The sequence below is a fragment of the Arvicola amphibius genome, chromosome 5 (genome assembly GCF_903992535.2).
Source record: "Arvicola amphibius chromosome 5, mArvAmp1.2, whole genome shotgun sequence".
In the NCBI taxonomy this organism is placed as follows: domain Eukaryota; kingdom Metazoa; phylum Chordata; class Mammalia; order Rodentia; family Cricetidae; genus Arvicola; species Arvicola amphibius.
The window spans coordinates 159,985,981-159,998,934 of record NC_052051.1 but is presented as its reverse complement, the minus strand read 5'-3'; the positions used below and the strand labels follow the sequence as shown (position 1 = coordinate 159,998,934).

Genomic DNA, 12,954 nt, shown 5'->3' with positions numbered 1-12,954 from the left:
TAATTAAACCAATAAAAACATTTATAAAACATATGCACATGACTCTTAGGTAAAATATTTTTGGACTCTGAAGAAAAATAAATCATATTGAAGTTCTTTCCAAAGAGACATATAGAAACCTACTTCTCTAGAAGCTTCATATTGAAACATTAAAAATATTGACATACAACAGACTCCCGTTAAAGGAACATGTGTACTACAAATAAAAGGAGAGGAGACCAATTCACGTGTGCTTTTTGTTCTGTTCCCAGTTTTTTTTTTTACCTACTTCTGACACTGGAACATCTCTTGTCACTCACCATCACTTACGATCAGCCTTATGACATAGGTTTTCTGTTCTCCTGTGCTGGCCTCAGAACGGCATCTGTAAAGTCCAGAGTCAGCAGACATGGCATTGGGGATGATGAGGACACTCTGTGTGCTCCCCTTGCTGCAGTTGCTCCATGTTTTTCTTAGGTACTTTGATGTGTAACTTGTCCTTTGAGATAGGTTACAGGAAGCTAAGACATCTACCTGATGGGGCTGGACTTTTTCCCACATTACTTGTTGGACTAGCCAGTTATTTGGAAGTTGGCAACTGAGTGTGACATTTTGTCCAGGTTCTGCAGACAGGTAGCCATTTGAGGGTGCAGTTTTCTCAAAACTATCTGAAAAAAAGAAGCAGAGCTTTAAGCAGGTGCTTAGATGTTCACACAGAGAGGGGAGAGCTACCCAGGAACTCACACTGAGCTGATTGGATTGGTAATTACCTAATGCAGTTGCTTCAAGATTAAACAGTATCCATGCTTTGCATTTTTTTTATAAGAGAATGGATTTTTCAAGAAGGTTTTATAGACAGAAAAGGTATACAATGCTTGACATATGTATTTCTAATATTTCTCGGTTGATCAGATAATGAGAAATATAACTGAAAACCTTAGTACTCTCTTAGCAGTGATCATATCAGGGTCTGAATTCACAAAACTAAACCAGTAACACCAATTTCCAGATTATAATATGAGACAATAGACTAAGGTTTTAATGGCCAAGAAAAGATACTACATCATTTTTCATTAACTACATTTGGTTATACAGGAATATCTAGTCCGTGTATGGAGGCTTACATTAGTATAAATTTCTGGTGCCAAAAATACTCTCTCGAATTCCTACCCTTCATCTCATCATTTCTGGAGTTTACAGCACAAGAAAGCGCCATCAAATACTTCAATAATTGTCTGCTTTAATAGTTTCTGGGGACCATTGTATACCTTCTGAAGTTCTATAAGGTTAAATTTTTCTTCAAATAAATAGGAAAATATAATTAACCTTCCCCAATCCTGTTTTCTCATGAGTGCAAAGCATGTGCTGTAAGAGACTCTTCTATCTTGTGCAGTGAGTGCCCAAAGATTCTTGTGTTTAAAATTGTATTCAGTGTTAAGATCTAGCACCATGAACATGACAGATATTAACTCACATGAACAAATGTTCTTCAGGGGTACTCCATCATTTTTGAGACCAGAAACTTTGTGAACTTAATGCAGATACTACAATTCAAAATTTTTATGTCTAAGATCAGAGTATCTCAGAGCTGTAACAAGTGAAGGAAACTCCAGCTCGATTCATCCAAAGTCTTTACTGCCACAAACCAAGAACCCTTATTTATTAGCTAAGAAGAGAAGTCTAAACAGCAATAGGTCACAGAATTTATGGGCAGGTAGAATGGAAAAAATAGAAGAGCATCTATTTATCTGTGTCAGCTATGCTCAGAAGTGACAAAGAACAAGTGTTTGGGCTTATAAAGCAATAATCAATCAATAGTAAAAGGAAGGGAGTGAGGGAAGGCAATGAACAATAAGAAAATAGTACATTTGAAAGAGAGTACAATTCTAAAGTACCGTATGATTTGCTGTTCATATTAGCTGGTTAGAAGCATTAGGACCTTGTATCTACTGACACCAAAAACTAGCTGCAGTAAGTGGCTCCTGGTGTGAAAACCCTTGTATATAGAAAAGCCACAGTTGTCTAGTATTTCAGTGTGTGGCCGTGCAAATATTCAGCAGAAGTAACACTTTGCCCACATAAGAGGTATACAAAAACTGTTCATCTCTAAGCTATAATCCAACACAAAAGAAGGGGACAAAATGAAAAAGAGAAAAGGTAGAAGAAGAAAGTAATAATAAAATCAAAGCTTAGAGGAGAGAAGGGGGAAGTTAAAATTAAAATGGGGAAGTTCCTAGAAAAACAATGGGAAACAGAAGGGAAATGCTAATTCAGACACTAGTGATTAGTAAAAAAAAAACAGCTGCAAGCAGTTCTGGGCCTTCAAGAGAAGGGAGGTAAAATCCCTGGCTACAGCTTTTGGTGCTTGTCTTTAGAAATCACATTCCCAGCTCCTTTTCTTCAGTCTTCTGGATGCTTCTCTTTGTAGAAGCTTTCTTTAGGCTGTTCCCACCCTACCCTGTTCTCAGGAGCAGCTCTATATACTTGTCAATTAAGGCACAAAGTGCTGGGTTCTGCTTAGGTAAATTACCTGAATTTATATGAAGGACAAATCCATTGAAGCACTGGAGAAAATCTCTACCCATAAACAGCCAGACCTAAGGAATGGGGGGAGCTTTAGGGTCGGACAGATTCCAGTTCAGGCTCCACATAAGGACCCAGACCCACTTGCCTTGTAGACAGCAAAATATCAGGATAGCTGGTTAGAAGCATCAAAAAGCTTCCCTTGTGCCCCCACCCCACCCCAGTCAAGTATCATTCTAAGAGAGTTGACTTTTTGGTCTGAAATGAAAACCAAGTTCTACACAAAGTTTGCTTGTGACTGCTATGCTCAGCTGTCCATCGTGAGATTAAAATACCAATCAAGAAGATCTGACATAAAGAAGAAGGCACACCATCCTGATAGACTGCAGATTTAAAGGTGAATCCATTTAAACCAGAGACAAAACTGCTATAGGGAGAAAAGGTCTGATTTTAATTGAATCCCATAATAAATTTTAATTGATTCCCAAAATGAAAAATAAATAGAAACTCATTGTTTCCACACTTACAACTCAGCTATGTAATAGTTTCTAAAAATGAAAATAAAATACTTTGTCTATTTTTTTGGTATATTCAACTTTACAAATGATTTTTCTGTCATGATTATAGATCATTAATAAAAATTACTTCTGTGCTTTATCTACTTTTTGAAGTATTGCTCCACCTCTGGAGAACCAATCACTGCTGGGTCTACTTATACTTCTTTCTCATTTCAGATCCCTAGTTACTGACTATCATAATCAGTATCCCACAGGCCTATCACCCAGTCTGCATTTTGGGAAGCTCTTCACATCTTCCAGTGATGTATAACAGTTTCTTCCAGAATGTAACACTCCCTCCAGGGAAGAAGGGGAGACACAGGAGGTAAAGCAAGTGTTGCATGTCTAGGAAAGCTCAAATTTGCAAAATTCTGGATAAACCTGCCTGGGGTTTATCAAGGCAGCAAACAACCTAGAGCAGTAGAAAGCTCCAAGGTTAGTGCTTCCAGGAGTTGTCACTGGTTTGGGGGTGCTTGGTTGTTCTTTGGGGTGGTGTAGCTTCCTGTGAGTCATCTTTGTTCCTGTAAATGAACCCTTACCCATAATTCTTTTAGTTGTATCAATAAAATGTATTGGTTCACCAAACTTGGTCCATCATCATGAGATTAATTTCTGGGGTAAGTAGATATGTATGCATATCATGTCTTGCAGGAAGGGACTATTAAATAACCCCATGAATATCCCAGAGATGTGGGTCTCGTTATACCAACTTCACAAGTCAAGCCTTTGTGCAAGCCAACAAGTTACACCACGTTATTTTGAGCCACAAGAGCCACCCTTGCAAGAAATTAAAGAGGGAAATAAAAATTATTTTTTAAATAGAAAGTCAATTTGCACTCCACATTGTAATCAATACAACAGGCCTTTTGATTGCCTTGGGTGGCACCAACATCTGCAATAATCCTCATATTAAGAAATATATTAGCCGGGCAGTGGTGTGGCACGCCTTTAATCCCAGCACTCGGGAGGCAGAGGCAGGCGGATCTCTGTGAGTTCGAGGCCAGCCTGGTCTACAAGAGCTAGTTCCAGGACAGGCTCTAGAAACTACAAGGAAACACTGTCTCGAAAAAAAAAAAAAGAAATATATTTAAAACAACATTTTAGTGCCAAAATAAAATAGGAGTTCTATACAAAGTTAAGATAAAACTGAAAAGTCATGAAAAGATATTCATGTTTCCTAAAAAATAGTAGTCTTGCCAAAACAACCAAGCTCCACTCTAACCATGCTTTTAAATTCACTACCAATGTACAAAGCTAAAGAGTTGAGAAGTGTATTATATGACACCTTGAGAAGGCAGAACATTGTACTACACATAACTCAAAACTCAAACGTATGGCAACAATAACAAAGAAAAGAGGAACTTACAAGTTCGAAAAGACTAAATAGCTCTAATGCATGAAGTTGAAAAGCAAATTAATGATACAGCTTGAGAAATATAAAATAGATAAAATCTAATAAAAAGGAGTATGAGAAATATTGAACAGTAATATTAAGGCCAAGAATGATAGTTGGGCAAGCTATAAAAACCTCACATAGGAATTTATCTTATAGCTATTGCTGAAATGACTAAGGTAACACTCTTCTCTTCTGATTCCATTTTGTGTTTGCTTAGAAAGTTCTCAGCCTTCTACCCCCTTTCCCACAACAGTCACTTTTACCCTGGAAGACAGTTGAGATTTGCATGGTCTTGACCATGGTCCAGACATATTAACCCAAATAATTAAAGTAAACTAAAATAACTAAAAAGGATAACTAAAAAATAATTGGCATGTTGTATCTAAAATAATTACTATGCTCTTCCAGGAATGAGCATTTCAAGGTTACTCTGACCCTCAACTAACTTTGGTGTAAAGTATGTATGATCTTTGTAAATTTTGTCCTTAAAAACTCTAGATCCCTGAGCTTGGATGCCAAAGGATTGGTCTGGCCACTAATAAAAGAGACTAAAACATCTAATTGGTATAATCAGCATGGTTGTCAATAACTATCTCACATGGATCATTTAATTTCTAATGAAATTTTCTAATTAAAGAACTAAAACTATTTGTTGAATAAAGTTTGGGAAGCCAGACAACTGAACTAACTGGAAGCATTTGGTTTGTAAAGACCCTTCACACTCTTGGGCTCTCATTTTTGCTGTAACTGTTAATCAGGCAATAAAATTACCAGGTTGTTACACAAATAGAGGCATCTTAACTTCCCAAAACACTATGCTTGTACGTTACAGAATGCAAATTTAACAAAATTAATTTTATTCTTGAGCCCTTGCTTTGTTTCATGCAATAATATTCCCACTTCTAAGTCTCCTTTGTTTCCACATCTGTTTCTAACCAGATTCCTTCCACTCATCCCTTAGTGGAATATCTCCCCTCTGAGAGCCACCTCAGACTTTGAGATATATTACCCATGTCCAATCATTCTTTACTCTTCCCTAATCATTCAAATTTGTGGAAGGTGTGGGTTTCCCCTGCATTCTTATTTTCCATGAGTATTTCATGCATTTAGCCTCCATTTCTAATATTCCACCAAATACTCCAAATGTCACCTGTGGCCTTGACCTTAAATGTAAGCTGTCCAGCCTTCTGTAAAGCCCCACTCTACATGGTTGGCATCTATGTTTTCTTGCATCTCCTCTTTCCTCATGCCTTCTACCTGCTTCAGAATTTGGTCCTCTTTCTCAAATTTCTTCTCTGCATGTCACTCTGAATTTGCCACCCTCAGGATATTATGTCTACTCTCACTTCTTCACCACTTCTTGTGGGAGTAAGGTGGAAATCTACAGCTCCTGCTTGCTTAGATGTCTCTATTGGTTTCCAAAGTACAAGACAATAACTTGTTCTTAGGATGTTTAAAATAGACTGTTAAGCAGTGCAGAATTGCCCCTAGCCATCTGTGGTAGCTATTATTACATCAGTTAATTAGAAGTGTTAACACTAGTGGCTTCAGTGTATTCCCATCCCTGCCTAGTCTGTGAAAATGCTCAATGGGAGTCTTCTAAGCTCCGAATATTGACTGTAGGATGACAAAGATAGTGTTCTACAGTAACCTGAGATAGTTTTCCAGACAAGCAGACAAAATAAATAAATAGAAAAAATTAAATAAATAAACTCACTAATTTCTAATTATAAACAGAGTCCAGGAAGTGGAAATGAGGGTCCAGAAAGTAGAAAAGATAGGTTTCTCACTCCCCTCACTCTTCAACTGGACTTTGGGAGCTCAGTCCAGTGCTCCAATACAGGTCTGCACCTATGTTTCCATCAGTTGCTGGATGACGGTTCTATGGTGATATTTAAGATATTCATCATTCTGACTACAGGGCAAGGCAAGGTCAGACCCCCTCTCCTCTATTACTTAGGGTCTTAGCTGGGGTCATCCTTGTTGATTCCTGGGAATTTCTTTAGAGCCAGGTTTCTTGCTAATCCCATAATGGTTCCCAGACTCAAGACACCTCTTTCCTTGCTCTCATCAGTCCAGTTGGAAAATGGAAGAAATGAGAATATGAGCAAAGAGGTCAAGACCATGATGGGTTCTCCCACTGCAACAGTCTGCCTAACCTAATGGGAGCTCACCAATACCAGTTGGACTGGAGAGGAACAAGCATAGAACCAAACTAGTCCCTCTGAATGTGGATGTCAGTTGCATGGCTGGGGCAGACTGAGGGGCCACTGGCAGTGGCACTAGGATTTATCCCTACTGCATGTACTGGCTTTTTGGGACCTATTCTCGTTGGATGGATACCTTGCTCAGCCAAGATCTAGTAGGGAGGGCCTTGAACCTTCCCCAAAGCAATGTGCCTTACCCTCTGAGGAGTAGAATGTGGTGGGATGGGAGGGTATGTGGAGGAAATCAGAGGAGGGGGATGAGTGGGAACTTGGACTGCTATGTATAATGAAAAAAAAGATAGCTTTTTTCTTTTAAAAAATAAAATTTAAAAAGAGAGAGAGAGGTTTCTAAATTCACAGGACAGGCAGTGTGGGAGGATGCTGTAGCGAGGGCAGAGGAAGGAGGCCAGACCCCAAAGGCAAAGTTTCCCCCAAAGTAGCTTTACCTCCCTCGCTCTTCCTGTGACAGACAAAAGCCAAACAACGTCAGTTGTGGCAGACCCCAACTGAAGTTTCAAGCAGCTTCAAGCAGAAAAAAAAAAAAGAAACCTGTAACCTAAAACATGTCAGCGTTCACAGAGCTGCATCAGGCTAACTCCCATTTACTGCTGCAAAATCACTGCAAATGTGTTCATTTCAAACACAGAAAGTAACAAATAGGTTAGATACCCTTTCCTTAAAATGTTCCAATGTTCCACAAGGACTGAGTTAGGAATGCATTCCACTAAATGTACAAAGCAAGGTTCTCAGTCTTCACCAGCAAATAAAGTGGTTTAGGATGAGGTCCATTGAGGATGCAATTAAAGATGAAGTCATCCTGCAGTAGTTCAATCCTTATCCAATATGACCAGCATCTTTACATTACAAAGACTTGTTCTGTGTTTGGACACAGAACAAGAGGGATGAGTATGCCACAGGAGAATGAAGGCAGAGAGACTAGTGGAGTTCCACAAGCCAAGGAACAGCTGGGGCTTCGGGAGAGCCCTGCCATAGCTATTAGAGGAACTGATGTTGGTACCACACACTTCAATATCCTCATCCATCCATGATACTCTCCTTTTGGGCAAGCCATGCAGATTGCAACACTTGTTAAAGTAGCTGTATCTGTAACTCAGGACTACATTTGGGTAACAGAAGCTTGTCAGCCCATTCTGAAGCAGCCAGGATGCCTTGTTTAGAAAAGTGACAGTTTCCACAGGCCCCACCATGAAATACCATTTGACATCCTTCATTTAAAGTGAAGATAAAAGGTAAAGGAACAAAGCAAGATAAAATGAGCCAAGAGATTGCTTGACTGAAAAGTAATGATAAAGAGGGAAGGATGAGAGCTACCATCAGGAGATAAAACACAACCTGACAAAGCCATCCCAAAAGCAGGACAGAGACATTTGTCTAAATGGAACAAAAGAGATCAGTCCTAGATGATGAAGCAGGGTCTCAGCCCAGAAATCACAAATAAAGGAAAAATTTACAATAGGGTCAGAACTGGCTGCACCTGTCCAAACCCCAGACAGAAAACCACTTGCCGCACGGCTTGGCAAATCTGATTCACTCTACCCAGGATTCCAAGCAGTGATCCAGGCTACAGCCCCAGCCGTAGATACCCAAGATGCTCCCCAGGCAGCTTCCAAGAGTTCTTGAGCCTAGAGAGCTTTGTCTGAGGGTAACAAGGATCTGAACATTTTAATTGCCACTCAGATTCTCTCATCATGCTACCTGGAAGTAATGCTATTTGTTTAAGACGGAAATACAAAGTTTGCTAAAAAAACACATGATAACTTACAACTTTTTGACAATTCTGCATATTTTATCCCAGGTAGAAAAACAAATAAGGGGACACAAGAATTTTAAGGAGTACATTTCTAGTATCTTTTAAAACAGAAAGATATTACAGTCCACGCACTTTCAGTTTTTCTTCTAAAATGTTGTCAAGGGTCTCCCACATTTACGAATAGATGTTGACTTTCTGTGTAGGAATTTTTTAGAAGAAAAAGAAAAAAACATGCGAGAAGATTAATCCTGTCTTTAATATCTCCCAGCAGAGAACAGAAGCTGGAATGCAGCACATTTTATGTTATATACTAAAAACAAGCATGTGCCACTTTAAACCAGATGTCTCCATCCAACCCCTCCCCCCAGAGCTCAGGGAACCACATGAAAGAGGAGGCAGAAGGAATAGGGGAGACAGAGGGGATGGAGGACTCCAGGAAAACAAGGTCCTCTAAAACAGCTGAGCCAAGCTCATGTGAACTTACAGAGACTGAAACAGCCAGCACAGGGTCTCCAGGTTCAGCACTGAGACCTTTGCACATGTATCTTAACTTTCAGTTTGGTGCTTTTATAGGACTCCTGAATGTGTAAATGACTGGGTTTCTGATTCTTGAGCCCTCTCTTGCGCATCTTGTTTTTGGTTGGCTTGGCTGTCTAAGTTCAATGTGATGGTTTTCATTTTACCTTATATTTTATTTTGTTATATATTGCTGTTATTTACTTGATACTTGTTCTTCCCTGAGGAGAAACAGAAAGGGAGTGGATCAAGATGTGACAGGAGGTGGGGGAACTGGAAGACGTAGAGGAAAGAGAAATTGTTTTCCAATTATATTGTATGAGAAAATAAATATAATGAATAAAATAAGGAAAACGTGTATGTTGTGTGAACATATCCACATGTGTGTACAGGTGTGTGTGTATGTGTCTGTTCATGTGTGTAGGGAACAGAGGTCAACATCAGATGTCTTTAGAACAGTCTCAACCTGAACCCGGAGCCTGATGATTCAGCTAGACTGGATAGCCAACAAGGGAACCTCATGTCCAACCCCTCCACAGATAGGACTACAGAGACATCTCATCTGACTTTTTGACATGACTTCCACACAAATACTTTACTGGCAAGCCCATCTCCCATTGGCAGTGTGTTTTAAAGTAAGGCGAACAACCTTGAAAAATTCCTTGCTTAGATGCTGGCATTAAATGCATAGCATATGCTAACATCCTGAGTTTATGTAGAGAAGCAGCCTGGCCCGTGAATGCCAGAATTCTTTTCACCCCAATGGGAGGGTATGGAGCCACACCAAATCACCAACCAGCTCTCAATTCTTATATCACAATGAAGGCTGGCAGAGATAACTGAATTTTTTTTTCCTGCATGGAGACTGAATTTCACAGAGACAAACAGGACCCAAGGTAGCCTTAGATTCTAAATACCTTACTCTCTGATGCCTTAAATCCTATAATTAGAAATCAGCTTCTGCCCTTATCCTTATTAAAATGCATATAACAGTTTCGATTCCTGGCAGGCACCAACACAGTGTGAAATTGCCCATTAGATTGTTTTTCAAGCACAAGTAAAAAATTAGGCTCCCACAGACAGAGTCCAAAGCAGCTCGCTGTAGCAAAGGAAAGTGGCAAGGCCAGAAGCCAGCCTTGACCCACTGATGATGTCATGGGTGTGTTCAGAGAAGTGAGTACCTGTTAAGCTCATTGTGGGCTTGTGGGACCCATGCAGGGGGAAACAGTACAAGCAGGATGCAAGAGACTTTGATTCCTGGTTTATTCTGTTGCTTCTTCCTTTTCTTTCCCACTTTCGCTCCCACCTTCCCTCATTCTGTTCTTTTCTTTCATCCCCCCCATTCCTCCCTTTGTTCCCTCCAACATTCATTAAGCAAAAATTGAAGTGCCAGGTTCAGTTGCTCTTAGAGATTCACCATAGAGGCCTGCATATGCACATGGACCTGTGAGTTCTGCTACATGTCTACCCACTGACTCTGGGCTCACTAAGATCTGTGAAAGGTTAATAGACATTTTTGTCAGAGGAAACTCTGCTTAAGGCCCCAAACTCTAGATATTCAGTTTGCCCATGTTTACTGCATTTACACCAAGTATATATTTTTCTTTTCCAAGTTCAGTTTTCTTTTCTTTCCCATATCTTCTAACTGTATAACTATAATCTTGTTCATTATATTCCTTTTATATTCCCAAGTGGCTTTCCAGAAATGCTAAGTGGCATTTCTGATGCATGACATTTGAGTAATGAACAAGAAGCAACTGATATATTAAAAATATGAAAACAAGAAATGACACATTCCGTTCCCCAAAATGTAATAAACTCATATTTACATAGAAGTGGATTTACATACTCCAAGTTTCTGTAGACACAAATGCTTTAATCAAACTTGAAAATCAAGTTCAATTACAGAATCAAGATTTACATACAGTTTTGTTTTGTTGTTTTGGGGGTGTGGTTTTTGTTTTTTTATGCTTTGGGGGTGTTGTTTGAGTGTGTGTATGTGCGCACACGCGCGCGTGCACTCACATGCGCTCACGCATGTGCATGCTGCGTAGTATTTTTTGGTTTGGCTGGTTAGATTTTGTTTTTTTGAGACAGGTTTTTCTGTGTAACAGCTCTAGATGTCCTAGAACTCTCTAAACCAAACTGGACTCACAGAGATTCACCTGCATCTGACTCCCAAGTGCTGGGTTAGGTGTCACTGCCAGCTGGCTACAATAGTTTTAAAGAGAGTGATCATTCTTTATCAATGTGATTCCTCTAATTAATTTTACTCTGAAAAAATATTTAAATTTCTGCCTGAAATTCTGTAGGAAAAAAAAAGGAAAACCTGTTCAATGAAATAAACATCATTTCTTCTAAGATAATAAAATGAGTCTTTTTGTTCACGCTCAGGATTACTATCTTCATCTGTAACACCAACTGTACTTTAAGAAAATCCAGCTACAAATGACCCATTCAGCATTCCCCTGAATGCTTGAATACAAGTCCATTTTACTGAATCATAGCTGATCATAACTAGAAAGTCAGGATTTCTGGAATGGAGTGTGCTTTATATATTTGTCTTCTACAAAAGATAGAACTGCAGTGGTGAATCAGCACCGAACCATGCACATGCATGATGGTCAATGATATCTGAAAGACCAGAACTCCAGTGAGGGCAAGGATACCACATCACAGGAAGTCTCATTAATGCTGGAAAGAGGCTGGGCTTGAAATGGACACTATGAATATCCTAAAAATCTTCCATGGGCATCCCCTGGGGTCCCTTCACCTTTGTCAGGCAACCAAACTTCTTAGCACTCTCGTCCATGGGAAGAACCCCTGGGGTAACTCACAACCAAATTCCAATCTTTTCATCCATGACAAGAGGGATGGACTCCCCCTGCCTTGGATACCCTCAGGACTATGTCTACGTTAGACAATGCTGAAGTTCGCCTCCCTGGACCTTGCTTATGGGTCATTGTTCTGCATCTCTGGTCTGGCTTCCCTGGATTTTTATGGGAACTGCAATCTGTCTGGGTCCATTTGTCCTCCTTAGCACTGCTTCTGGAGAATAGAGCTAAAGTTTTACGCAGTGCTGGCACTTTATGAAACTTACTCAGCGTTAGACTTACAACATCCTGCCTACACAAGAGACAACACAAGACTTCCCAGAATCTTCATGGTGGCACAGCTAGACTCAATTAAAAACTTCCTTTTTCACCCAGTCAACCTCTGCCAGCCTCCAAAGTCTGGCTAGCCATCCTTCTCTTGCATGAACAGGAGTCACATAGCCACTGAGTCCTAGAGACCTTATTTTCTTTTCATACTTTTTTATAAATGCATAAAATAAATTTCTGCACTTGGAAAAGGTAGACTGATATCACCCCCATGTGTGTGTTTTGCTTTTCTCAATTATACTGGACTCTGTAGAAGCAAAAAATAATTTCTGAAATATGTGTTTGCTGCTGATTTCTCTACTATGTTTCAAATATTTTCAAAGTGAATGTATCATATATTGTACTTATTTAATCTCAGGAGAAAACTTACATCAATGAAGTGGTCAAAAAGAACTAACTAAAGACATCTGCTTCACCCATGGGCACCAAGCACAATATCAGAAAAAGTTGTGCAACAGAAATAATGACATCTAAACAAAACAAGATAGAAATATGATACAAATTCACAGGTTTTTATGTCCTTTTCTAAAGGACCATGTAAATAGTTACCCAAATGGACTCTATAATTTAAACTCCTCTCTTCTTTGATCCTCGTGGATTCTTACACCATGAAGGTAAAACATGGGTCAGACTATAATTGATCCCTATTTAAAAGCTGCATGTTCCTCATTGTCATTCCAGTACAAAGCAGAAGTTATGTGCTTTTGCTCTTGCCCGTGTCTGTTTTCTCACCTCCTGTTAGAATCTACAGCAGGTGTTGCTGAAGAAATGTGTTTACTTTATTTCTTTGTGTCAGCCATATATTCTCAAATGTCTTCTTTCATTCCTATAGCACTGCTCACCT

The 12,954-nt window shown here is 39.4% G+C and overlaps 1 protein-coding gene across 2 annotated transcripts in view; it reads right to left on the bottom strand.

The window, feature by feature from the left end:
* The window catches only part of Cd226 (CD226 molecule), an 83,870-nt gene that overhangs the window by 31,180 nt on the left and 39,736 nt on the right, over positions 1 to 12,954 (bottom strand). For both annotated transcript variants that reach the window (XM_038330984.1, XM_038330985.1), the window contains exon 4: positions 300 to 647. In XM_038330984.1, coding sequence (XP_038186912.1) covers positions 300 to 647 — 348 coding nt within the window. The remainder of the gene's footprint in view (positions 1 to 299; positions 648 to 12,954) is intronic.